The 26,917-nt window shown below is 40.8% G+C and overlaps 2 protein-coding genes across 2 annotated transcripts in view; both read right to left on the bottom strand.

The window, feature by feature from the left end:
• Positions 1 to 26,917, bottom strand: part of LOC142200234 (uncharacterized) — a 312,476-nt gene that overhangs the window by 204,152 nt on the left and 81,407 nt on the right. The gene's annotated exons all lie outside the window — the stretch shown is intronic.
• The window catches only part of ASPH (aspartate beta-hydroxylase), a 116,516-nt gene that overhangs the window by 36,165 nt on the left and 53,434 nt on the right, over positions 1 to 26,917 (bottom strand). The window contains exons 12-18 of the mRNA XM_075270411.1: positions 25,451 to 25,486; positions 24,400 to 24,435; positions 22,593 to 22,619; positions 21,540 to 21,578; positions 18,827 to 18,868; positions 15,545 to 15,589; positions 1,482 to 1,517 (exon numbers count right to left, since the gene is read on the bottom strand). Coding sequence (XP_075126512.1) covers positions 1,482 to 1,517; positions 15,545 to 15,589; positions 18,827 to 18,868; positions 21,540 to 21,578; positions 22,593 to 22,619; positions 24,400 to 24,435; positions 25,451 to 25,486 — 261 coding nt within the window. The remainder of the gene's footprint in view (positions 1 to 1,481; positions 1,518 to 15,544; positions 15,590 to 18,826; positions 18,869 to 21,539; positions 21,579 to 22,592; positions 22,620 to 24,399; positions 24,436 to 25,450; positions 25,487 to 26,917) is intronic.

The raw sequence follows: 26,917 nt of genomic DNA, 5'->3' as shown, positions 1-26,917 counted from the left end.
GGTCTCCTTGGTTTATGGGCCAGATGGAAGCTGCAATCTCAATACTGATGCCAGTGCTTATAGGCCCCCTAAGGATCCTGGGCCCCGATGTGACTGCACCTTCTGCACCCCCTCAAGTTACGCCCCTGCTATCGCCTCGTGTATATAGGGCACTGATCAGCCAACAAGTCAGTAACTCCAGTAATTGGTATGTAGGATAGTTTTTCAGTAAAATAGTTTCTTAAAGGTGACACCCCATATAGTATGGTAAGACCGATACAGATCATACAGTCATACAGCATATTTGATACAGAGTCAGCCATGGGGTGTTTCTAATAAGGTGGTATATACAGTTCTCTATTCAGTACATAGAGCCTCTCTATTCCCAGTGACCATATGCCCTCAATAAAGTGTAGTCCTACCTCATAGCAGGGATGCAGGGCTAGATAATAGTGACCATACTAAAGGTAGGGAAATAGGGGACACCCTGACTCCATTACTGGAATACATTGCTGCAATGTTTTCCTTCTTATAGTTATGTATTATAGATAACAGTCACTTATTATTGGAACATAAAGGCTATCTTATGTTCAGCAACATATGTGAGATCTCGCTACGTCTACTATTCTATTTTCTTGTCCCAGTTCCCTATTATATATGCAACTTATCATGTGCAAATTGAGAGATATACATTGGATCTCTGTTCTATAGGATGGACATAGTAATATGCTTGAGCAGGCAAAATAAATCACACCCCAGTGTATCCTTCTCTATACTAGGGTGCTACGTCATCTTGTATACTGGTGGCAGAGTCAATTGTACCACATACGGAGAATAAAGGCTGCTAGTGAGCTGAAAAGTGATCACTGTACCAGAACACTAATATGGCAGCTGCCTATGCAGGGCAGAGGAATTTGAAGCTGCATTTGAGGTGGTTCTGCCTAAAAATCAGCTCCAAATGCTATATGGAATTTGCCTTTCATTGTTTTCAATGGGAAACAGGGACAGACTGATAACAGAAGCATCTTGCTAGAAATGTCCACAGATTCTGCAGTGGATTCTGCCACAGAACTTGGATTGTGACTCTACAGCTGATGGTTCCCATTGTATCTGAGGCCGATTGGTGAGCAAACCTGGATTACAGAGGGACAGAATTTGAAGATGAAACAGAGGCCGAAGAGCACCCCATATTCCCCATATACCCCATATTCCATCCTGTGAACATTAAGGAATAAACTTGTGGACTTCAACCCAGAACCTGTCAAACAACCTTAGAATATGTAATGAATCTAATGCGTAAAATGCTAAATAGTGGGGAAAATACAATGTAAAGTGGATCCACATAACGCATAGTTCATGTACGTCACCAAACCGCTTATCATAAATCTACAGTAAATTTATCCATGTACAGCGCGGTCTATAATTATGTTATTTGTCATTTCACACATTTGTGAACATTAGTGGAGACAGCAGATACATTATTCATGAAGAAGCCGATCTACCTTTCTCCTTTTTCTCTTGTGACGATGATTTCCCTCCTGGAGAAAAGAAAAATACATGTAAGAACTCAATAAAGAGGACGGTGGAAAACACAAGCACATATAGTCGCTAATGCTGTGTAAATTTGTGATGACAGGTTATATATGGGGAGAAATGCTGCTGACAGGTGACACCTGAAGCAAAACCTGCCCAACTTCTAATGTAGAACCTACAGCAGTAATTTGTATGCCGCAGGTTGAGAAACCATAGGTCACTTTGTGCGGTTTATTGGCAGCATGAGGGTGAGTTTTACTGAGAGTTCACCTTCTGCAATGACACTGTACATAGTAGGTTATGCCTCGTTCACATCTGCATCGGTAATCTGTTCGGGGGAGTCCGCATGCAATTCCCCCAAACGGACTACCGAACGCATTGGCAAGCGGTGTGCAGTGAAAGCACACGGACCCCATAGACTATAATGGTGTCCGTCTCCGCATGGAACATGTGGATAGAAAAGTCGTTCCCAATCTACTTTCCTGTTTGCATGACTCATGCAGAGACGGACCCCATTATAGTCTATGGGGTCCATGTGCTTTCACTGCACACTGCTTGCCAATGCGTTCGGTAGTCCATTTGGGCGGGGGGGGGGGGGGGGGTGTGTCCCTATGTGGACTCCTCCGAACGGATTACCAACGCAGATGTGAACACCAGGAACCTTATTTCTTCAATAATATATTACAAAGCTTCTTATAGTCACCTTTACCATTGATTTAAGAAAAGTAGCTTTATTATTGGTGATGCACTTTAAATTCTCCATTTGCTGAGTGCTTTAAACATATGTCCATTCTGAACTATACATTAATATAGAAATTCTCTCATTGTTTTTAACTATTGAGTTACAGCTGCACTGAGTTGTATGCAAACCTTCGGGGTGTAGCTGTCACTCAATAGTAGTATAAAAAGTCCCATTATAGACATTAGTCACTGGTGTAGACATTAACTGTAAAAAGGACCTTAACGAAGATATTGATGAATTGCACTGGTACAGCACTGCCTTTCCAAATTGGTTTTCCACTAGAGTTGCCCTGGACAACTGTATAAGCGATTATTAAGCAGTGGCCACCCAAGCATGGAGAACAGGCCTGACAAATGATAAGAAGCATGTAAAAGTCATGAATTCTTGGTTGCTACAATCTACTTGAAGTTTTTCATGTTATTTCCGAAAGTAACATGAATTGGGTTTCCATGGGTGGGCGCCCCACTTCACTTTGGAGTGCAGGAGATGGCTGCAGTACATGTCTTGTAGATGAGCTCTATTGACGTGAATTGGACTGCAATGCAACAGCACACAGGCTGCGGTTTTAGGAGGAAAGTAGCCATGTTATTTTCTAATCATGGACAACCTTCTTGTCATACACTGGAAATACCCATAAGATGCAGTTCAGATGTTGTTTGTGTGCAGATAATTTAGTAGATAACACATGACGCAATGATATGTGATTGTTTATTTTTGATAAAAAACCCCATCTTCATGAAAAGTCATCAATATATGACTGGTGGGGTACAACACCAGAGACCCCCATAGGTTGATGTTTGAAAAGGTGACAAAGCTTACAAGCATTGCGGTCTCTTTATTCAGTTTATTTTGCTAACTTATTTGGTGCAGACATATTCTGCAGCACTTTACAGATACTGTCCTCACTTATTATCCTCAATGTTCACAATGCTCCAATGATGTCACGTACATTGGTTACAGGGTGCAGCAGCAGCTTCGTTCCATTGAAGTGAACTAGGCTGAGCTGCACTATCACGCATAGCTCCTAAACAATTTATGGCATTGTGCGTCCTAAGGGTAGATCATCTATATACAAGTCCAAGATCAACCCTTTAATCCAATGTGTCCTGAACTCAATTATCCATAAGCATACATAGAGGGAAGCCAGGCAAGACAAGAGTCAACCTGCAATAGGTTTATGTGGATACTTGGCAAATCATAGAAGAACTCTGACAGGAGAGATGTGGCCAAATACCATATAGAGGCCTTAAAGTACAGTTCAGATTTCAAAGTTACTTTACAGAATCTTGAGTTCTTTCTCCATTCTTGCACTTGGGTGCAAAGTAACAGAAATACTTTAAAAGGTAAATAATGGGCCAACTTTAGTATACCTTGTACTCCGTTTTTTGGCATTCAAGAAATAAAAAGTCATTTTTTGGTGCAAAAAACAAGTGGGCACTTTTTTTTTTTTTTTTTAACTCTACATTGCGTTTGTCACTTTCCCAAAAGAGAGGTTTGGCAAAGATGTGCAGAGAGCAGGGCATAAAACTGGCAAAATCTTGTGTAAGTGATGCAGGAAATGTACGCCAGCTATGAGCGAGAATTTATTTTCCCTCAGGCACACAGTCTGCCACTTCAGGGAATAGGAAGACTGGCATTACTGCCCCGTTTATTATTAATGGAATCAGTTCTGCCTCATTTTACTTTTGATGTGAAACATTACAGGAATGAAAACCCTTTTTTAAAGAATAAGAATAAAGAATGTTTCTATTTTCTGCCTGAAAATCCTCTTAAAAAAAAATTGCTGGCACTAGGTGTCTCCCTTCTTAATATACGGTTTACTCCCTGTTACTAGGGCAAGTTCAACTTTAGAAACTAACAGGCTCAAGACAAGGCTCCACAATGGAGAAACACAGCTATTTTTGTTGCAGATTTTGCTACTTTTTTTTTTTTTTTTGCAAAAGTCAAGAATGGCAACCAAAGGTATGTAAAATATATAGGAAGTTCTTATACTTCTACCTAGATTCCACTCCTGGCTTTGGCTCAAACAAACACAGCAAAATACACAAAAAAAAAAGAAAAACAAAACTTGTGTTTCTGCAAGATGGGGCCTCAGACTAAGGCTGCTTTCACATGGCAGTGTTTGATTCAGTGATTTTCATCAGTGATGGTGTGCTAAACATAGAGATTTCCTAACAAAACATATAGTCAAAGATCCATTTTATTTTATATTTCAGTAAATATCCACGTTGTATTAAGCCCTTGTGCCCACTTGTGTCTTGTATTCTGTAAGAAGAGTGCGCATCCTGGTCCTTATTGGGCTGCGTTCACACAGAGTTTTTTGGTCAGGATTCAGCCTCAAAATCAGCCTCCAAAAAAAGCCTCCCAATAGAACACCAGAGTCTCAGTACTCTCCAAGACGTATATGTAAAAGTAGATCAAAAACACAGAACAGGTTCAATTATTTTTATTACACCTGATCTCTGTGTAGTCTCCACTCCTATTTTTGGCTCACAATCACTGAACAAAATCACTGTGAACGCAGCTTAAGGCTAAGGCCCCATAGGACGTCCTGCAGCAATAAAGTGCTGCAGGAAAAAACGCAATGGGAACGCATCGCGGCCCTTCCTGCAGCGCTTTAAACAGAGAGTCCGCAGAGTTTTCCTCAGCGAACTTTCTGTTGCAGTTATACCTATGGGAAAACCGCTGATGTTTCCATAGGTATAATTGACATGCTGCGATTTCCAAAACTGCACCAGTTTTAAAAATTGCGGCGTGTTCACACGGCAGTTTTTACCGCAGAGTGGGCATGGGATTCACTAGAATCCCATCCACTTTGACTGTACTGTAAAACACTGCGATTTTTCCCGGCGTTTCCGTCCAGTGGAGCCCCGGCCTTATACACCGACTGCTACCTTGTGCTCCTTGCCTGTATGGGACTCAAGAGAGAACTCTGCAGCTGCTCATAGTGAGTACATAAGGACCATCTTTTTACCTTTGACTAACTTCTTATTGCTGATGGGACTCAGTCAGACAGTCAGCAGATTTCCTGATTGAACTCAGATTTCCATTTTTCTGTGTCTAGGATCTTTTTTGCTGTATCATTATCTGGAGAGTGCAGTGCCGCTGGATCTCCTATGTATGGCCTATATCATGGCATCATAATGGATAGATGGGGGCATACTGCTCTGTATTGTACAAACCTCCTGCAAAATGTGTTGCAGCCCTAATGGGACTATTTAAAACAGAAAAATTGGCATATATGGACAGAGAAATGAATGCCCATCAAGACATTACAGATTTTTAAACTTTTGATGAAAACTCGAGAACCCTTGAAAGTAAATAATTCTGTACTCCAATAATGACACCGAGCTGGTTTAACTCTTCTGTATTTTATTTTCAGACAAAAATACGAAAGAGGATTACTGTACATTATCTTGAAAATCCTATAAACCTCATGAAGGTTGGCACACTTCCATAAAACACCAAGCTTTGAAAAATTTAGCATGGGATAAAACAAGCTCCAAGTAAAATCGTCTCACAGCATAATGCATTCCTAACATCAGCAGCAACCTATGTTTATTATGACATACAAACACGATAAGTGACATCACGCAATCATTCATCTGGAAAAGGAATAGCTATATAATGCATTAGGCAAGAATGTAAACCCCGGTTTTTATTTTTTTTTATTTATTTTTTTTAATCGTAGACATAAAAATAAGCAACTGCAAACGGTTATCTTTGATCCCTCTGATAAAATATGGCTCTGTTAAAAACACATTAGTAAATTACAAAATAAAAGCTGACTGTTCTTTTACTTTACATAGTAAAAATCACATCTTTGAAAGCTTATTGCTCGCCCATCCTAACCTGGAGTGATACATGTATAGTCAAAGTTCTACCCTCTGTGTAAGTACTACCATTGGTTATGTTTTAAGGACAACGGTCTATGGTGAGTAAGATTAGGGATGGTTGGGTGTCAGGTAAGTACCCCATTAGTGGTAAATAACCCTTTAAAAGGCATATCCATACAGCTACATTTAGTGGATGCAACCATTATGGAGGCCAGAGAAATGTAGCCTATGGATGTACTTAGGAGTTGCGATATGATGTCAAATTCTATCAAAGTTCCTAAAAATGAGTTAACAGTCTCAACCCAATAAAGTTAAAGGGACATCCTTAAAACTAATCTTGGAGGTTCTTCAAGAGGGTCTAAATTTTATGGAGAGTAGAAACTTTTATGTTACAAAAATTCTGCAATAAGAAATTCATCTATTGTGCTTCCTACAACAACAAATTTAGTTCAAGTTTTAGTTTCTACAACCCCCACGTTTCGTTTCATAAAATCTTAAAGTTCCTCTACTTCTGGAGGAACACGGCTGAGCCACCTTTACAGGACACAATACCCGTGTGCTCAAACTGATAGCTTATGTTGTCCACAAAGAACATCACGCCAATGTCCAGATGTCCACAGTCCTATGACAAGGCAATGAATTCAGAACACTGTTCACAGTTGTCAGGGAAAATGCCAAAGGCATCTTCCACTTTGAAAGTCTACACTGTGCTGTCAATATTGGCTCAACGTCAGTATATACTATTCACACCAAGTATGTGTCCTTAACCCCTGAGTACTGTCCAGCCTGACAGAGGAAGAGATCAGTAGAAAAATACTAGAAGTCCGAGAACCTACCTCAGACCACAGTTGCTATATCGTTGATAAAATATAAGCAGTGATTGTCTATGCATAGCACAAGAGAAGATCCATAAAGGTGCAATTATCCAATACTCAATTACTACTATGAGAAAGTAGAACAAAAACACGGGTCAACCAGTCACACCATAAACCCCCATGTTGTAATGTATTATAGCCTAAATGTCATTGTAGTACACAAACACCTACGTAGAACGTGTGTTGGTAAAATGCAAGAACAAGACAGAACACACATTATTCTACAAAAAAAAAAAGAAAAAACAAAAACAATGAGCTTTTTTTTTTTTGTTAGTGTTCCAAAAATTATCCATTTAGTCAATATAAATTACACAAGCTCACATAAGGCTCACCTAAAGCCTACATAAGGTCTAGGTATGTACCCACGACATAAGTTATATATTAACATCTAGAACAAAACAGACCCACTGCTTCTACCTCATAAATAGATTAACCAACGGTCCATTAAAAAAGGTAGGTACGAACAAACGCAACGACAAAAACAGAGACACACACAAGAAAAACCCACACAGATCTCGGCTAGATTGGAATGAAATCAAAATCTAAAAAAAATTATCTAAAGCTTTGAAAAGATAGTCAAACATAAAAAGTGTACCCTAAAAAAAACTAGAAATATAGTCTAATGTGATAGTGTTCTCTCCCAGAGACTCAGGAACTGCTGCTTTGTAATATACTTCATGGGTTCCATTAAACCCTCTGTTCCCTTGAGAAGTATTTGGTTAGGGCTGGTCCTCTTGATGTAGGGGCAGGCTTTTTGAACTTCTTAAGTATCTGTAAAAATAAGGGGAGATCTAAATTAAGGACCAACCAAATACATCAGTACAAGAAAAAAAATCATATGGTAAAACTTTTTAACAGGTCTGATTTGCAAGCATTGCCAACGAATACATGTAAACGGGCAAAAGAGACTTGCGTGGTTGGGGCGGTGGTACTTTCTGGGGTGAGCACTATACAGGAATACAACCATCTCCAAGTCCCTGAATAACTATACTGAGGTCCAATATCCTGTCCTGCTACCTATACACCTGACTCTAGCAAAGCTTAGCCAAACCAACGTCACAGCAAAAAGCCAAATTCCTATCTGGACCTGTGCACCCACCATTTGGTCCTTCCTTAGACACAAGACAACACTAACAAGAAAAACAATATTTCAATGCAAAACACAGATACAAAAGCGATACCTGCTATGGCAAGCTACATAATATATGATGGGAGTCTCTTAAAGGGTACCTAAACGCTCAGATTTCTCTGCCAGTATATATGTCATAAATACATTTTACAATAAACTTTACCAGATTTGGTCTCCTTTCCATGAAATTCTGCACTAAAATCTATTTTTTATCACATTTCTCTATCGGCATTTGAAATTTTTACAACTACAAGGTTTTTACTACTACAAGGTTATATCCCAAGGCCCGATGGCAAGTAATTCCCCATTTGCCCCCATTATAATTTGAATTTGTTATCAATTCTGAAGAGGCCTGAACAGGATGAAAATCCAACGCTGGAGACCAAGGGAGGTGAGTAGCAGTATTGCTTTCCTAACCTGGGTCTCCACTTATTATCCTCTTGGGTCTGAAGAGAACCCAGAATATAACAGAATTTCCAGTTTGGACATTTTCGGTCTCATGAAAATTGAGCTAAAAGCGAGATTATACTGTAATAACTGAACCGGTTTTGGTAATTTTTCCATTAATTGCCCATCTTACACTAGAGGACAAGATATTAACATGGAAACAAATCTGCAGGCATGCTCTTTCCAAACAAGCTGTGAACTAAGTATTTATAAAAATAGTTCAAGTCTCCAAAAAAACTGCATTTACTTTATTTCTGTTTCCCATGTCATATTGGAAAAACTATGCCACCCATACCTACAAACAAAATGGCAAGACCTATACCATACAATAATGTAATTCAGCTTGGGCAAATGGAGGTCAAATGGAGTGCATGTCCTTATTGAAACAATCTGCAGTGAATCCTCGGAAAATCTGCATGTTACTCATTTGGATTTTGCTATCAAAAAGGTCAAGCTCTGCTGCAGATTGTTTTTGGCAGTGTATGGAGGAGATCAGTTTATAGGACATCCACTTGGCTGCTACCATAAATGATGTGGACAGAAATCCACAGCAGATATATCCCATGTGAAAGGCTTCTTATACTCTACAGCCAGAACCATAACTTGAAGCCCCTGAGCTCCAATGCAAAATCTGTAATGGACCCCTGCCATTTAGAATAGTGGTATATTTTATTTGGCAGAGGAACCTTTGAGGGCCCCCTTAGTAGTAGTTTCCAGCTCTGTACCCCGCTGGCCCTTATAGCTAGACCCCTGCCAACAGGACAGGAGCATGTCAAATTCTTCCTGCAGTGCCTCACAAATTGTGGATCTGAATTTTAGCACATAACAAAAGTATATTGGGCCAATTTTTATACCCTTATACAATAGTTAGACATGGACGCTAAACACATCCATGGTTATGTTGTAAACTGAAACCTGGTAGGCGTTTTGCTGACATAGAACAATAGTTTCTTGAGAAGTTCTAATGCAAATACAGTACAAGGGTGGACACGTATGTAAAATTCTGCCATAACAGCTGCATTACAAAGAGCGCTCCATGTAGAGCTAAAGAGTATCTGGGGTTAGGTCTGAAAAGCCCAATGACATGCGGTACATCATCTGACGGGTGCTGTTATATACTGGGCATTATGGTGTTTGGGTTATTAAAACTATCCTTTTAGCCACTCCAAAGATATAAGCCCTTTAAGTGTTGATACAAGATAGGGTAAACTAGTCAATTGGGCAGTAACACGGTGGTATCTCTGGGGCTGGGGTCTGTGCAATCATGCAGTGTGATCGCCCACTTAGATAGTGTTCCCCGATTTGCATCAATACTATATCTTTACAATTTCTTGATGGATTTGGATAACTAAAACACCAAAATGCTCAGGGTGTCAGCGCCTATCAGATTATGGAGGTCATTGGGATTTTAACGCCTGGGGTTAAGCTCATTTTAAGGGCAGGGAACACGCATGAGAAACGAGATTTACAGCACAACAAAAAAAATCCTAAGTATCACACATACACATAGCCCTCCCTCCTTTGTCTGATGGCTGAAAAATGGATTCAGTCAATGAAGGTCAAGAAAAAAAAAAACAAAAAACATAGGGCATCAGCCCACTTCAACCTACTAAAAACCCAATAAAAGATTGTCGTAGTCACTTTTAGGTTGGAGTCCCGTGTGACAAACACTGCAATTTGGTTACAAAGTTTTACAGTCACTGGAAAATGGAACACTTTTCAGAAAAATGCACGCAGCGGAAATGCTCTGATTTCCAAAAACATTGCATTTTGGAAATCACAGTATGTCAATAATACCTACAGAAATGCCAGTGGTCTCCCTATAGGTATAATTGAAACAGAAAAATGCTGTGGGAAAAACCACGGTGAAACCCACTGCTTTTTTTCCCGCAGCATTTTTTGTTGCAGCTCGCTACGTGGGCCCTTAGCCTTAAAGTATTTTTTCCCCCTTTGATTCAGAATGCCAAATTTTGGGGGGGGGCTTGCCAATCATACTAAGACTTGCTACAAAACCAGTTGTGCGTTACCAAGGCATAAGAGAGTGAACCTGCTATACACTCACCGGCCACTTTATTAGGTACACCTGTCCAACTGCTCGTTAACACTTAATTTCTAATCAGCCAATCACATGGCGGCAACTCAGTGCATTTAGGCATGTAGACATGGTCAAGCCAATCTCCTGCAGTTCAAACCGAGCATCAGTATGGGGAAGAAAGGTGATTTGAGTGCCTTTGAACGTGGCATGGTTGTTGGTGCCAGAAGGGCTGGTCTGAGTATTTCAGAAACTGCTGATCTACTGGGATTTTCACGCACAACCATCTCTAGGGTTTACAGAGAATGGTCCGAAAAAGAAAAAACATCCAGTGAGCGGCAGTTCTGTGGGCGGAAATGCGTTGTTGATGCCAGAGGTCAGAGGAGAATGGCCAGACTGGTTCGAGCTGATAGAAAGGCAACAGTGACTCAAATAGCCACCCGTTACAACCAAGGTAGCCAGAAGAGCATCTCTGAACGCACAGTACGTCGAACTTTGAGGCAGATGGGCTACAGCAGCAGAAGACCACACCGGGTGCCACTCCTTTCAGCTAAGAACAGGAAACTGAGGCTACAATTTGCACAAGCTCATCGAAATTGGACAATTGAAGATTGGAAAAACGTTGCCTGGTCTGATGAGTCTCGATTTCTGCTGCGACATTCGGATGGTAGGGTCAGAATTTGGCGTCAACAACATGAAAGCATGGATCCATCCTGCCTTGTATCAACGGTTCAGGCTGGTGGTGATGGTGTGGGGAATATTTTCTTGGCACTCTTTGGGCCCCTTGGTACCAATTGAGCATCGTTGCAACGCCAAAGCCTACCTGAGTATTGTTGCTGACCATGTCCATCCCTTTATGACCACAATGTACCCAACATCTGATGGCTACTTTCAGCAGGATAATGCGCCATGTCATAAAGCTGGAATCATCTCAGACTGGTTTCTTGAACATGACAATGAGTTCACTGTACTCCAATGGCCTCCACAGTCACCAGATCTCAATCCAATAGAGCATCTTTGGGATGTGGTGGAACGGGAGATTCGCATCATGGATGTGCAGCCGACAAATCTGCGGCAACTGTGTGATGCCATCATGTGAATATAGACCAAAATCTCTGAGGAATGCTTCCAGCACCTTGTTGAATCTATGCCACGAAGAATTGAGGCAGTTCTGAAGGCAAAAGGGGGTCCAACCCGTTACTAGCATGGTGTACCTAATAAAGTGGCCAGTGAGTGTATATCACATGCTTGCAATATATGAGACAACCCAGAAGGTGAATTCTCCTATTTATTAATGCATACTATTCATCATTTGCCTTTATTTGGCCATATACCATGCTCATGTTTGCGGTCGCCATTTCAGCTGTAACTTGCATAGAGAACTCCTAATCCTTCCTCAGTGTAACCATATTAAGACCCTCTGGGATAGGAAGCGGTGCCAAATTAAGTTTCCTTGGGGACAGAAGACATTAATTTGCTATCCTTTGGGCAGGCATCAGCCTCATTATCCATCGGAACACAACACAGCAACAACAAATTCATTCATGTATCCAAGGCCATCCAGAGACACTGGATTAATCCCCTTGGCGACACAAAAGCGGCAGATTAGTTTTGGTTTCCTGACTACAAAATACTTCAATTGATTTATGTTTTTCGATTTGGATGACATCAGCATTGCCTTCCCTTATTATCCGTCCATCTGAGGACAAAACTCGTTGAAATGCACATTGAGGAAGACCTCCAGAAGGTTTCAGTTTATAATGGAAACCTTGACACAACATCAAAAAACACAGCTACCAATGGTGCCCAAAATCCTCCACGACATATATTTGTGTGTGTAGGGTTCCATCATTCAACCTGCCATACTAAGATTTGCCTTTTAAGAAAGGCTCCAATACAGATTTCAGCAGCACCTTACATATACTTGAATATACAGTGGGGCAAAAAAGTATTTAGTCAGTCACCAATAGTGCAAGTTCCACCACTTAAAAAGATGAGAGGCGTCTGTAATTTACATCATAGGTAGACCTCAACTATGAGAGACAAAATGAGAAAACAAATCCAGAAAATCACATTGTCTGATTTTGTAAGAATTTATTTGCAAATTATGGTGGAAAATAAGTATTTGGTCACCTACAAACAATCAAGATTTCTGGCTCTCACAGACCTGTAACTTCTTCTTTAAGAGTCTCCTCTTTCCTCCACTCATTACCTGTAGTAATGGCACCTGTTTAAACGTGTTATCAGTATAAAAAGACACCTGTGCACACCCTCAAACAGTCAGACTCCAAACTCCACTATGGTGAAGACCAAAGAGCTGTCAAAGGACACCAGAAACAAAATTGTAGCCCTGCACCAGGCTGGGAAGACTGAATCTGCAATAGGCAACCAGCTTGGATTGAAGAAATCAACTGTGGGAGCAATAATTAGAAAATGGAAGACATACAAGACCACTGATAATCTCCCTCGATCTGGGGCTCCACGCAAAATCTCACCCCGTGGGGTCAAAATGATCACAAGAATGGTGAGTAAAAATCCCAGAACCACGCGGGGGACCTAGTGAATGAACTGCAGAGAGCTGGGACCAATGTAACAAAGCCTACCATCAGTAACACACTATGCCGCCAGGGACTCAGATCCTGCAGTGCCAGACGTGTCTCACTGCTTAAGCCAGTACATGTCCGGGCCCATGTGAAGTTTGCTAGAGAGCATTTGGATGATCCAGAAGAGTATTGGGAGAATGTCCTATGGTCTGATGAAACCAAACTGGAACTGTTTGGTAGAAACACAACTTTTCATGTTTGGAGGAAAAAGAATACTGAGTTGCATCCATCAAACACCATACCTACTGTAAAGCATGGGGGTGGAAACATCATGCTTTGGGGCTGTTTCTCTGCAAAGGGGCCAGGACGACTGATCCGGGTACATGAAAGAATGAATGGGGCCATGTATCGTGAGATTCTGAGTGCAAACCTCCTTCCATCAGCAAGGGCATTGAAGATGAAACGTGGCTGGGTCTTTCAACATGACAATGATCCAAAGCACACCGCCAGGGCAATGAAGGAGTGGCTTTGTAAGAAGCATTTCAAGGTCCTGGAGTGGCCTAGCCAGTCTCCAGATCTCAACCTTATAGAAAACCTTTGGAGGGAGTTGAAAGTCCGTGTTGCCAAGCGACAGCCCCAAAACATCACTGCTCTAGAGGAGATCTGCATGGAGGAATGGGCCAACATACCAACAACAGTGTGTGCCAACCTTGTGAAGACTTACAGAAAACATACTTACAGAAAACGTTTGACCTCTGTCATTGCCAACAAAGGATATATGACAAAGTATTGAGATGGAATTTTGTTACTGACCAAATACTTATTTTCCACCATAATTTGCAAATAAATTCTTACAAAATCAGACAATGTGATTTTCTGGATTTGTTTTCTCATTTTGTCTCTCATAGTTGAGGTCTACCTATGATGTAAATTACAGACGCCTCTCATCTTTTTAAGTGGTGGAACTTGCACTATTGGTGACTGACTAAATACTTTTTTGCCCCACTGTAGGTACACAAAATATTGCAAAAATTCACATAATTGCCTGGTCCTGAGCAAATGTGATAACCCAGAGAAATCACAGTTCTCTACCGTGTCATTGAAAACAACTGAAAAGCAAACTTCAGAGATATCGCTAAGGGAATAACTCAAAAAATTCAGATTGTAACAAAATAGTAATAAAGTGTATTTGTAAAGATTTTATGTATCTTTAGTCTTCTGCTTCCTTTCATCCAGCTATAAAATGGTCTTTCCCTCTATGATTCTAATAGGGGTTATATGTCTGATCATTGGGTATCTCCAACTGATCCTTGGGAATGGATTGGTAGTGTGCATGTGCAGGCACATGCTCCATATATTCTTGGACTTTGGTTCGGCAATCTCCATCAGTTCCATAGAAGTAAATGGTGCAGTAGCCAAAAATGTGCACTAGCACTCTATTGTCATTAGACACTTCGGGACCTCAGCAGTCGAATGTCCAGTGATCAGACACAATTTCCTATCATCGGGATACAAGACAAATGTCATTAATGGAAAAACACTAGAGATGAGTGAACACTATTCGAAACAGCCGTTACGAATAGTACGCTCCCATAGAAATGAATGTACGTAGCCAGCACACATCCTGGATAGAGACGTAACTTGAAGCTCCTGAGCCCCAGTGCCAAATCTAATGGGGCCCCTACCTACTTATGCTATTTAGTATAGTGGTATACTTTATGTGCCAGAGGGACCCATTGGGCCCAGGCCTGTGCTACCTCTACACCCCCTATAACAATGCACCCAATTCAGGCACAAGGAGAAGATGTCTTGCTACAGATCGAAACATCGGCCATAGACAGACAGAATTTTGGACATATTTAGATTAACCCTCTTGAGAATGCAGCAATTTTCCATTTTTGCTTCTTACTCCCCACCTTCAAAAAACCCACTAAAATTTGTGACCTATGGAAAGAGGGTGATTTCAACAGCCGCATTATTGAATGTGAAATTGAAAGTGAAAATCTCACAGATGCCTCAATCACATTTGACCACAGCATCTGAGTAGTTAAAGTCTATGATCAGAGTCATCGCCGATCACATGCACTGCACAGGTCCAATGGCAGACACCCCGTAGCTATGGCGCCCGCTCTACTCCGAAGTACGTTGCATGTTGATTTGAGTCATATTGCATAAACTGGTCACATAAGACAGGGAAATACTTGGTCTCAGATTAAGCTGGAGCAATAATACGGATATGGGATACTTACTTGATACTTCCTTCCTGCCATATTAAGTGATATTACCCAGTGCTCGACATTATGAAGATGCCTCATTACATAACCCAATTCATTCTATCGCTCTACGTGTAGCCTCCAAAAAGCAATTTACCAAGATAGCTGGTTCCAAAACATCAAGCTACAGAAATAAGATTGACAACATTATGTACCTGCATGTTCTCCGTGCTGACCCTCTGAAGTTTCTGTATCTTGTTCTGGAAAAAAATATTATAAAGATTTCAATTTTCTATAAAACCTTAGCAAATGCATGAATAATAATATCAAATCCTCTTGATGTCTCAGCCCATTACATCAGAACACTTGTAGCACAGCCAAGTTTCCATATTAAAATGTCGGATGAACTTCCTGTGCTAAATCCAATAAAGGCGGCAGCTTTGTCTTGTTTTGTACAATTTTGATCTTCTTGATAAAACGCAATAAAGACGTGTCCTTGTCTTGTCTGTCTCATATTCATAGTAGACGTGAACAGCTCTATGTGGGCTAAATTACTTCTGCTGCTCCTATATACAGTATCTATAGGTGTATATCTATGCATTGTCAGGGTCTGGGGTTGCTAGGTGGGGTGGCATAGACACATAAGTCCAGTTTCTTTTAACCCCTTCCCGTCGATGGCATTTTTTGATTTTCGTTTTTCGTTTTTGACTCCCCTCCTTCTAAACCCCATAACTTTTTTATTTCTCCGCTCCCAGAGTCATATGAGGTCTTAATTTTTGCGGGACAATTTTTTCTTCATGATGCCACCATTAATTATTCTATATAATGTACTGGGAAGCAGGAAAAAAATTCAGAATGGGGTGGATTTTAAGAAAAAATGCATTTCTGCGACTTTCTTACGGGCTTTGGTTTTACGGCGTTCACTGTGCAGCCAAAATGACATGTCCCCTGTATTCTGTGTTTCGGTACGGTTCCAGGGATACCAAATTTATATGGTTTTATTTACATTTTGACCCCTAAAAAAAATTCCAAAACGGTGTTAAAAAATTTTTTTTCTAAAAGTCGCCATATTCCGACGGCCGTAACTTTTTTATACATAGGTGTACAGGGATGCATAGGGCGTCTTTTTTTGCGGGGCCAGGTGTACTTTTTAGTTCTACCATTTTTGGGAAATGTTATTGCTTTGATCACTTTTTATTCAAATTTTTATCAGAATTAAAACAGTGAAAAAACGGCGGTTTGGCACTTTTGACTATTTTTCCTGCTACGGCGTTTACCGAACAGGAAAAATATTTTTATAGATTTGTAGAGCGGGCGATTTCGGACGCAGGGATACCTAACATGTATATGTTTCACAGTTTTTAACTACTTTTATATTTGTTCTAGGGAAAGGGGGGTGATTTGAACTTTTAATACTTTTTATATTTTTTTTTTATTTTTTTTTTGCATTTATTAGACCCCCTAGGGGTGTTGAACCCCAGGGGGTCTGATCACTAATGCAATGCATTACAATGCTAATGCATTGCAATGCATTGCAAAAAATCATCATCTCTTTTGCAGGCTGTATACACCAGCCTGCAAAAGAGAGAATTTGCAGACTGGCTGGGAGCCCTTAACAAGGCTCCCGGCTGTCATGGCAACGGGGGGTCGGCCGTCATGGCAACGGGGGGTCGGCCCTGGAGCATGCTCCAGGAGCCGGCGATCCCGGCCAAAATGGCGGCGCCCATGCGCCGCCGGGAAGATGGCGCCTCCGGCGCCTTTGACAGCAGCGCCGGAGGGGTTAATGCCTCCGATCGGTCCGGGGACCGATCAGAGGCATTAGAGCCGGTTGTCTACTGCTTAAAGCAGTAGACACCCGGCGGCTATGACGGCCGCCCGGCTCCCGGGCGGTCGCCATAGTTACAGACCCGACACGCGCCGTACTATTACGGCGCATGTCGGGAAGGGGTTAATCCAAAACAAAGGTAGAGTTTATTTTCACTCAAAAATACAGTGAAGCCACAAAAGGAAACAATACCTGCCCGGCTAGGCTCTAACTAAACATAGAATAGGTTACCTCACCTAGAATAACAGAAATCCAAAAGCCAGTTGAATCACTCAGGACACAGCTCCAAATATATGACCCTCTCTATTGGCTCTACAGCCAAGCTCTGCCCAAAGTGTTGCTGCTGGAGCTGGCTTCTTAAGCCTCCTTGACGAGGAGACTCTCTGCAGCTGAGTCGCTGCTGGAACATCCCCAAAGTGTGGACTGGAGGGGGGTGGAATGGCAGCTCCCACTACCAACCTACCTGTCATTCCTAAAAATCCAGCCCAATACTGAGCATTTACCAAAATGCTCAGCAGACGAAAGTTGTCTGCTGAGAACAAACATTCCTGGAGTTTTCTCATCTCACCCACCTGAGTAGTCTGGGTGAGATGTACACCCCCTCCATTACCTGACCAGCCATTGGCTTACAGTATCTATGATGTATGGAGAATTTACTAGTTTATCTAGTACGCATAGGGAAAAAAGAGGGGCTGGGTGAAATAACCGCTAAGAGTATAGAAAGTAAAAATGCCACTGGTCTAAAAAGTTGTCTGATTTGTCGAAGAAGCCCTATTGGACTCTTAAGCCTTTGAATGTCATGGTCTACTTTTAGGCTACATTTACATTGGCTTGGAGCTTCCACTGCAGATTATATCATATTTGAGAGAAAAACGACAGACCTAAGTCATAATTCAAGGTACAACGCTGCGGTAATGGGGTTCAGTGGGCATTGGTGATGTCGGTCAAGAGATGGATGGATGGATTTGACACGGTTTTCAATAAAAAACAACACTGTGGATCTGAACAACGTCTTATGTTGTTACAAATAAGCCCACAGGTCTCATAAAAAATGCCAGAATTGTTAATATTATACTAAAATGCCAAGACATGGTAAAATTAAAATGACTTGAGTCTAAGGCCCCAACATGCAGAAAAGCAGTTTGTTTATTTTTTTGTTGCAGATTTTGCTGCGGTTTTTGAGCCAAAGACAAGAATGGCTTCAACATGGATAGGAAATATATAGAAAGCTCTTATACTTGTCCCTTTTGCTAAATCGATTACTAACTTTGGTCAAAAAAACTGCAGCGAAATCTGTAACAAAACGTCCACAATCTTAATTTGGGTTGTCCTCTGCTTGAACCATTGTTTTGTTATTTTTCCAGAGAACTCACCATGAACCAGGATCCTATAGGACTATAATAAACTAATATAAGCTGATTTTTGACACCACCTGGTTGGATACAGCCACCAACTTTTGAGGCATTACAGTTTTTTTTATAGAGCCTCTCCAGGTCACTGGAATTAGGGACTTCCCATCACTGATGGCACAGTATCCTTGAATATTGTTTCCCCTCAAAACTCCACAGCTTAAGATCAGTCCAAGCTGCCAAATTTCTGTCCATGGAAATTCAAGAGCATTGAGGTCTGGTGAGCGCAAACACTAAATACCCAAATGGATATACATACATACCTTCTGCCTTTTCACTTGGCCTGTCATCCACAACTGGATTTTCTGCAAATAAAAAAGATCTATGAGAAACTTTAAAGATGGCAAAATAAGGCTTACTCTTTCAACTTTGGAATATAAGTGCACAAAGAATCTTAATAGGTCCAGAAAAGATATAGAGAGCATGTGTATTCAAACTGGAATGAACAGTGCACTTATACACGTCCAGGAGGTAAATGTGTTACCTGAAAGAGCATTGAGGAAAAAATATATATGGTAAGGCAATGTAAAGTGTATACAATAGAGCCAACAGGACATAAAGCCTATAGACACCTTCACATAGCTGGCTGTCCTGCTGCTTGTGACTTAGATTTTTTATCCTAACTGCTGAATCTCATCTCACCTTTTCTTAGTGTTAAACACAGTAGAATGAAGGTGGAGACAGATTGGAGAGTGAGAAGTTACCCTTTAAAGCATCAGAGTCTTTAAAGGTGATATATTTTGTCCAGCAGCAGGGAGGCTATAAAATAAAAAGAACCTAAACTCACTTCTCTCTTCTGAGCTGGTTTATACCAGCAGATGCTGGTTGATAAATATGGAATATCTTTAGACTTTCTAGTTGATGGGTCCATTCACACGGAGGAAGTTGGTGCTGATACTGGCGCAGAACCTGCATCAGAATCTGCGCTGAAAAAAAAGACACTTATTGACTTCAATGGGAAAATAGCGCCTCCCATTGATTTCAGTGGGATCCGTGCCCAAAAAACAAAACCCATTGAAGTCAATGGGAGTCTTTTTTTCAGCACTGATTCTGACGCGGATTCCGAGCCAGAATCAGCGCCAATTTCCTACATGTGAATGGACCCTAAATGTATACCATCTATTAGCTTGTGTACTTAGTTCAGGCCAATTTGGCACAGTTTAGTCGCTGGGAAATGAAAAAAACAAAACAAAAACAAACAGTTGTTCCAAAAATACATGCTCTTCTGCAATGGTGCCAGATTTTGGTGCTTTTTTATTATGCTACAGTTTCCTAACAGAGTGCCAAAATTGTGAATTTGCACAGCTAAAGAATTTATCAATGGGGAAGATTGTCACTTTAAATGGCTGTATCTCCGGTTTTATACCACCTAAAAAAAAATGGTTCTGATATCATACGAAAGATCTCAGCTTTCATATGATGCAAATGTTTTAAGTACTAGCTATAAAAAAATTAGAATGAGATATCACTAGTTAAATACACAGTCGTGAATTTGAACTTAATATACAGCAGTTCATGCTGCATATAAAAATCACATTTTTCTAGGTGGTATAAAACCGGAGATACAGCCATTTGAAGTGACTATTCCCCTTTAGGTAAATGCTTCGGTTCCAATGACTACATTGAATACATGTGTAGGACAGAGTCTCCCTAACAATGCTTCATTAGATAATTGTTAATGGGAAATTTACAGCCAGTTTTCTATTAAAAGGAAGTTTGATAGATTAATAAAGAGTATTACAAAAAATGTTCATCAAACCTGTAAATGGAATTAGAGTTACACTTTAAAGAGGACCTTTCATGTCCTCAGGTACATGCGGTTTTATATATCACTAAAAAGCCGACAGTGCACTGAATTCTTCGAACGGTCAGCTTTCCCGTTATGTGCCCTGGGGAAAGAGGTATTGGTGCAGTTACCGATAGCTCTTCACTGTCAGAAGGGTTTTCTTGACAGTCTAGCTGGGCCTTGAGGAATGTCTCCCAGACATTACTATCCATAGCACTGTACTGTTAGAGTGGGCGTTCCTTACTGCCCAGTGTTATCGCTAGGTGGTAAGGAATGCCAGTACAGCGTTATGGATAGTACTGCTGAATTCAGTGCACTGTCGGCTTTCTAGTGATATATAAAACTGCATGTGCCCGAGGACATGAAAGGTCCTCTTTAAGTAAAAATATTTAAAAAGTGCATAACAAGGGGTGACACGGTAGCTCAGTGGTTAGCACTGCAGCCTTGCAGCACTGGGTCCTGGAGTTCAAATCCCGCCAAGGGCAAAAAAACCATCTGCAAGGAGTTCGTATGTTCCCCCCGTGTTTGCATGGATTTCCATCCCACATTCCAAAAAGACATACTGATAGGGAAAAAAATGTACATTTTGAGCCCTATGTGGGGCTCACAATCTACATAAAAATTTATTTTTTAAAAAGTGCATAACAAATATGTTGTACAAATGGATATGTTAACTGGTAGCCTGAAAAAAAGTGTGCAATTATGTCTAATACATACACGTTTGTCTCTCTTTTTGGCATCTAGAGTTTGACACTGCTAAATAGCAAGTACTGGCATCCATTGGTGTCACCCACTGGTTTGTGGCCTGTTCACCTAATTTACTATTCACTATAATTCTGTATAAATTTGCAGCAAAAAAGGGATCTGACTTGTCAAAAGGGCGCAGAACTTACGATGTAACCCCGTGCACTAAAACTGCGAATACGTATGTTGCCACTTTGTTGTTGAAAACCAAGCCACATAGTGGTAGTGTAAAGTTGGACTTGACTGTCTCATGCTGGATGGTAAGTCTGGAATATCTTTAGACACAGATAAATCTGGCGCAGTTTCAGACGGTCTAGACTGTGTTTGTCTTACAGTAAAATTGTCTTCCATAGTTCTCTTCATTTAGAGCATGTAGTGAAAAATAAAAAGGCAAGTAAAACCAGAAATAACATCATAACACTATTAAAGTGCAATTTGATCCTTACCAGGAATTTCATTATGTTCTACTTCACTATGCTCATGAGCTAGAAGAAAATAGAAAGATTATTGCTGCAAAGAAAACAAACACCAAGTGCAATAAAGACACATATAGGATTTTTCTGTTAGTACTTTTGTGCTGCAAAGCAAACATCCCATGAAACCCTGCTGCGAAGTAATAGCGTCAATACAAGTGATGGGGATTTCGTTTTTTGCGAGTACAAAGGACATAACCATAAACTACTGATATAGAAGGGACTTATATAACGTGCTATGTAAGACTGCAGCTTAGATTTCACAAAGTACATGAAAAAAAAACAAAAAAAAAACAAGTGATAGAATAAAAAGTGGATACAGTCCTTGAAAAGGGCTTCCCCATTTATAGACACTTATGGCATATCTGATACAGTATATGCGGATGCCACCTCTCAATCCTGTAACACGTAATAGTTTCCCCTGACCAACTTCTTGCCTGGTGAGGAGACCTCTAGCTGCCACATCCAGGTGACCCATAAACAAAGATGTCTCCTCTCTTTTAGAACTCACCGTACAGCTCTTTTCATAATTCCTAAGTAAGTTCACTCTTCTATTATTAATGTCCGTTGCGCTCAGTAGGATAAGAGCAATGGACAAGAAAAGCAACATAATGACTGAAGGGCAGAACTTTTTCTTCTGTTACAATAGTAAACAACCATGATGGAAGAAAGCTTTTTACATTATATTAAATGGAAATAGAAATTACTCTATGGCCGTTTATGTCCATTGTGCTTATTCAACGATGGATGAGAGCAAAGGAAGTTCACAAACAGTAGTGTGAACATTCCCTAACAGCAGTGGATGTGGAGATGGGGCAGTAGTGCATTTATAAAATATTCATGATAAAGTCCACAATATTATATATATATATATATATATATATATATATATATATATATATATATAATGTATATATAGTATAGATTTCAATATACATAAATGTTCTAATTCTTAAAAGGGTATTTCTATTTTCAACATTTAACATCCACAGAACAAATCTCGGTTAGGTCCCTATGAATACTTACAGCTCTCGGGCTCTTCACTATGAGCTTCTGCACAAGAAAAAACAAAACCTATGATCAGTCCATGGGCAATATACACTCACCGGCCACTTTATTAGGTACACCATGCTAGTAACGGAATGGACCCCCTTTTGCCTTCAGAACTGCCTCAATTCTTCGTGGCATAGATTCAACAAGGTGCTGGAAGCATTCCTCAGAGATTTTGGTCCATATTGACATGATGGCATCACACAGTTGCCGCAGATTTGTCGGCTGCACATCCATGATGCGAATCTCCCGTTCCACCACATCCCAAAGATGCTCTATTGGATTGAGATCTGGTGACTGTGGAGGCCATTGGAGTACAGTGAACTCATTGTCATGTTCAAGAAACCAGTCTGAGATGATTCCAGCTTTATGACATGGCGCATTATCCTGCTGAAAGTAGCCATCAGATGTTGGGTACATTGTGGTCATAAAGGGATGGACATGGTCAGCAACAATACTCAGGTAGGCTTTGGCGTTGCAACGATGCTCAATTGGTACCAAGGGGCCCAAAGAGTGCCAAGAAAATATTCCCCACACCATGACATTACCACCACCAGCCTGAACCGTTGATACAAGGCAGGATGGATCCATGCTTTCATGTTGTTGACGCCAAATTCTGACCCTACCATCCGAATGTCGCAGCAGAAATCGAGACTCATCAGACCAGGCAACGTTTTTCCAATCTTCAATTGTCCAATTTCGATGAGCTTGTGCAAATTGTAGCCTCAGTTTCCTGTTCTTAGCTGAAAGGAGTGGCACCCGGTGTGGTCTTCTGCTGCTGTAGCCCATCTGCCTCAAAGTTCGACGTACTGTGCGTTCAGAGATGCTCTTCTGGCTACCTTGGTTGTAACGGGTGGCTATTTGAGTCACTGTTGCCTTTCTATCAGCTCGAACCAGTCTGGCCATTCTCCTCTGACCTCTGGCATCAACAACGCATTTCCGCCCACAGAACTGCCGCTCACTGGATGTTTTTTCTTTTTCGGACCATTCTCTGTAAACCCTAGAGATGGTTGTGCGTGAAAATCCCAGTAGATCAGCAGTTTCTGAAATACTCAGACCAGCCCTTCTGGCACCAACAACCATGCCACGTTCAAAGGCACTCAAATCACCTTTCTTCCCCATACTGATGCTCGGTTTGAACTGCAGGAGATTGTCTTGACCATGTCTACATGCCTAAATGCACTGAGTTGCCGCCATGTGATTGGCTGGTTAGAAATTAAGTGTTAACGAGCAGTTGGACAGGTGTACCTAATAAAGTGGCCGGTGAGTGTATATACAAATGATTCTTTATTTTCCATAACAGGAGCTGAACAGTCAAAAAGGACATATTCGAACAGTTAAAGGGCTTCTCTGTGCATTTTATATTTTCAGGACAGGCTGTAAATATCTGGTGTGGATGTCAGACCCCAGCGATCAGTCAGCTGTTCTCAGCTGCCACGAGAACTATACAGTACAGTGACGGAGCAGGAAGCGGATGGCTTTATCCACTGTGTAGTGATGTATCTTGATAATCGCAGATCACATTCAGGGTAAACTGCACAGTAGCCAAAAATTTACTGCAAGCTCCATCCTATTCACTTAAATGGGACTGAGCTTACAGTTTTCCTTGCGGCTACTGTGCCATTTACGCAGCACTGGGGCTCCTTTGAACAGCTGACTGTGGGGCTGCCCAGGGTTGGACCCCTGGTCATCTAATATCAGAAGGTTAAAAGGATCAAAGATCAGACAAGTTTTCACACAAAGGCAATACAAGACCCTTTATAATAGAGATCGAAGCACTTACCTACTGATTCATGTGGCTCACTAGGTAAAGGAGCATCTAGAATGTTAAACAAATGACATATGCATGAGCTCAAAATGTCACAAGCATTGCACATTCAAGTAATGAAAGTATTGGCTACGGAAGATCCAAACTAGACAAAAATCTAAATCTAGCACGCAGACAACAGTAGTTATTATAGGGAGAGGTTACATTATCGCACAATTTCCTCTAAATACTGTATATCCAAGACCGATACACTGTGTTACGGCTTTTTTATGGGCTTGTGTACAAGGTTTTGTTGTTTTTTTTTTTAAAGAGGGAGTCCTATTTTCACAGACCTGAGCAAGCAACTGAAGTCTATGGATCAGTGGAGAGAAAAAAAAAAAAACTGACATTTTTGTGCCATTTGTTTATCACAGATCTGTTGCCAATAGACAGATCTGATGAACAGTCATGTAAATGAGAACTAAAGCTTCATATACATGACCAAGTGTGATGGTCCAATATTTGTAGAGCTATTCGGATCCGTCAAAGGACACACAGACCTGGAAACCACTCAGCTTAGACTCAGACAGAGATAACACAGTATCAGTTTTGGACAAATTGTTCCTTTTACCTCCATTCAGATGAATGCAAACAGCATGTGCATTACTTGTAGCATTATAGTATATAGTTCTATTCCTAATAATCAAGAAGTTTGTCCAATACTACAATACCAAGTAATATTTGCTAGGCCCAACAGACATTGATCACGCTGTATAATTTATAGTTCTTACATATAATGAGAACCCTGTATATACTGTAAATATCTGCTCACTTGCATTTTGCAATATCGCCTTATTTACACTGAATATGCTTTCTGCAGTTAAAGCGCCCTCTACAGATCATTAATCATCTCCTGACACATCTAATTATTGCTGTGTAACTTGCACAGAATCCACTTAATATGCATTTCCGATATCATTGCTTAGAAATGTATTGTGCTTACACTGGCGATGCCTTATTTACTGCTTCACCAAAGAGCGGAATCCTAAATCACCACATTTATTACATTAACAAAAGCCATCCTTACCATTAACCTCTTCTTCGTTGTCATCAGTGATGACTTCTGTAACAAGAAGGGAAAGAAGAATATCTGAGAAAGCCGAACTGCTGAAACAACAGGCGGTAGCATGTAATGGCCTAATCTCATTAGTAAGAGAAGCGATAATAAAAAACCCAAAGACAAAAATCCCAACTCAACACTTTAACAAAGCTAATTGCAACTTGGCATGGATTTCTGCCACATCGGCATAAAGAAAGACGGCCGTACAAACAACTGACTATTACATCATCTGTACAGTCATGACTATCATAATGAAGCATCAGAGACCTACATTATTGTGCATGGCATTATAGGAATGGGACTACTATGCTACTAAATGTCCCACAAGGGGGCGCCGCCACTAAGATAATCATGTATGACTCAAAGGAGACTTTAGACTGGGCATCTAATATCGGAGACCAAGGATTGTGCTGCCGTATACATTAGATGTCAGCCTAACTCAGATTAGTCAATATCATAAGACATCTGGGACAACCCTCCAGGACACTTGCAGGAGAAGAGCATTGCCGGGGATGTCTAGCAGCTGCTTATCTCTTATGGAATTAAATAAGCATTTAGCCAGCAGCTACCTGATGTGTAGACTATAAGGGTCCATATTTGAACATATTTGCGTTTGTTCAGCCGACAGCTGTTGCTCCGTACACCCTCATAAAGATCTACCCTAGCTTCGGCTGCATATGCATGGCGAGAGTGAGGATACCCGCTGCCAGATACATCCAGCAGTGACTATCTCCATATCCTTCTTTCTCCCATCATCATCTATCAGGGCAGATTTGGGATATTAGGCAGCACACCACTTTACCATGCCGTGTAATTGCTATGTGAATAAACCTCCGACTGCATGGTAAAGTGGTGCATAGTGTGGTTATGGATGACTGGCCCTGTCACTGGAACCCACTAATAGGGCTCTAGAAGACAAAGTTTGACCAATGACCTACAAGTAACCAGGTCGTATTACATTATTGACTCTTAATGTATAAAGAAACAGAACTAATCTGCCAAAAAATGAAAAGGACCTCTCACACGGAGAATACAGTCTAAGCTGCTCGCAGACTATTAAAGGGAAGGAGCAGCTGAGCACATCAACACACCAATAAATGGCCAGCTATAGTGAATGGCCTTCTTATCAGACATACATCTTGTCAATATAACCCTATGCAACAAGATCTCAACCTTCATCTCAATCATATATCATATCCAAAGGGGATGATGATGATGAGAGTGGTGGTGGAAGTGAGAAGTTATACGCCAATATAGATTCCATAGTTTAGTATACATGAACGCAGCCAATACTGACCATCAATCTATCAGCTCTTTCAGCTACACAATACTTAGTGAACGTGATTAAAACCAACCTTTTACTGTGCAAAGACCCTTCGTCTAACTGATAATATGCAAGAAAAATACCTTATAGTAACAAAGTATCATTGTAAT

Source organism: Leptodactylus fuscus, chromosome 4 (assembly GCF_031893055.1).
Source record: "Leptodactylus fuscus isolate aLepFus1 chromosome 4, aLepFus1.hap2, whole genome shotgun sequence".
Classification (NCBI taxonomy): Eukaryota; Metazoa; Chordata; class Amphibia; order Anura; family Leptodactylidae; genus Leptodactylus; species Leptodactylus fuscus.
The sequence above is the reverse complement of the archived record's forward strand: the minus strand, read 5'-3'. Positions and strand labels throughout refer to the sequence as shown.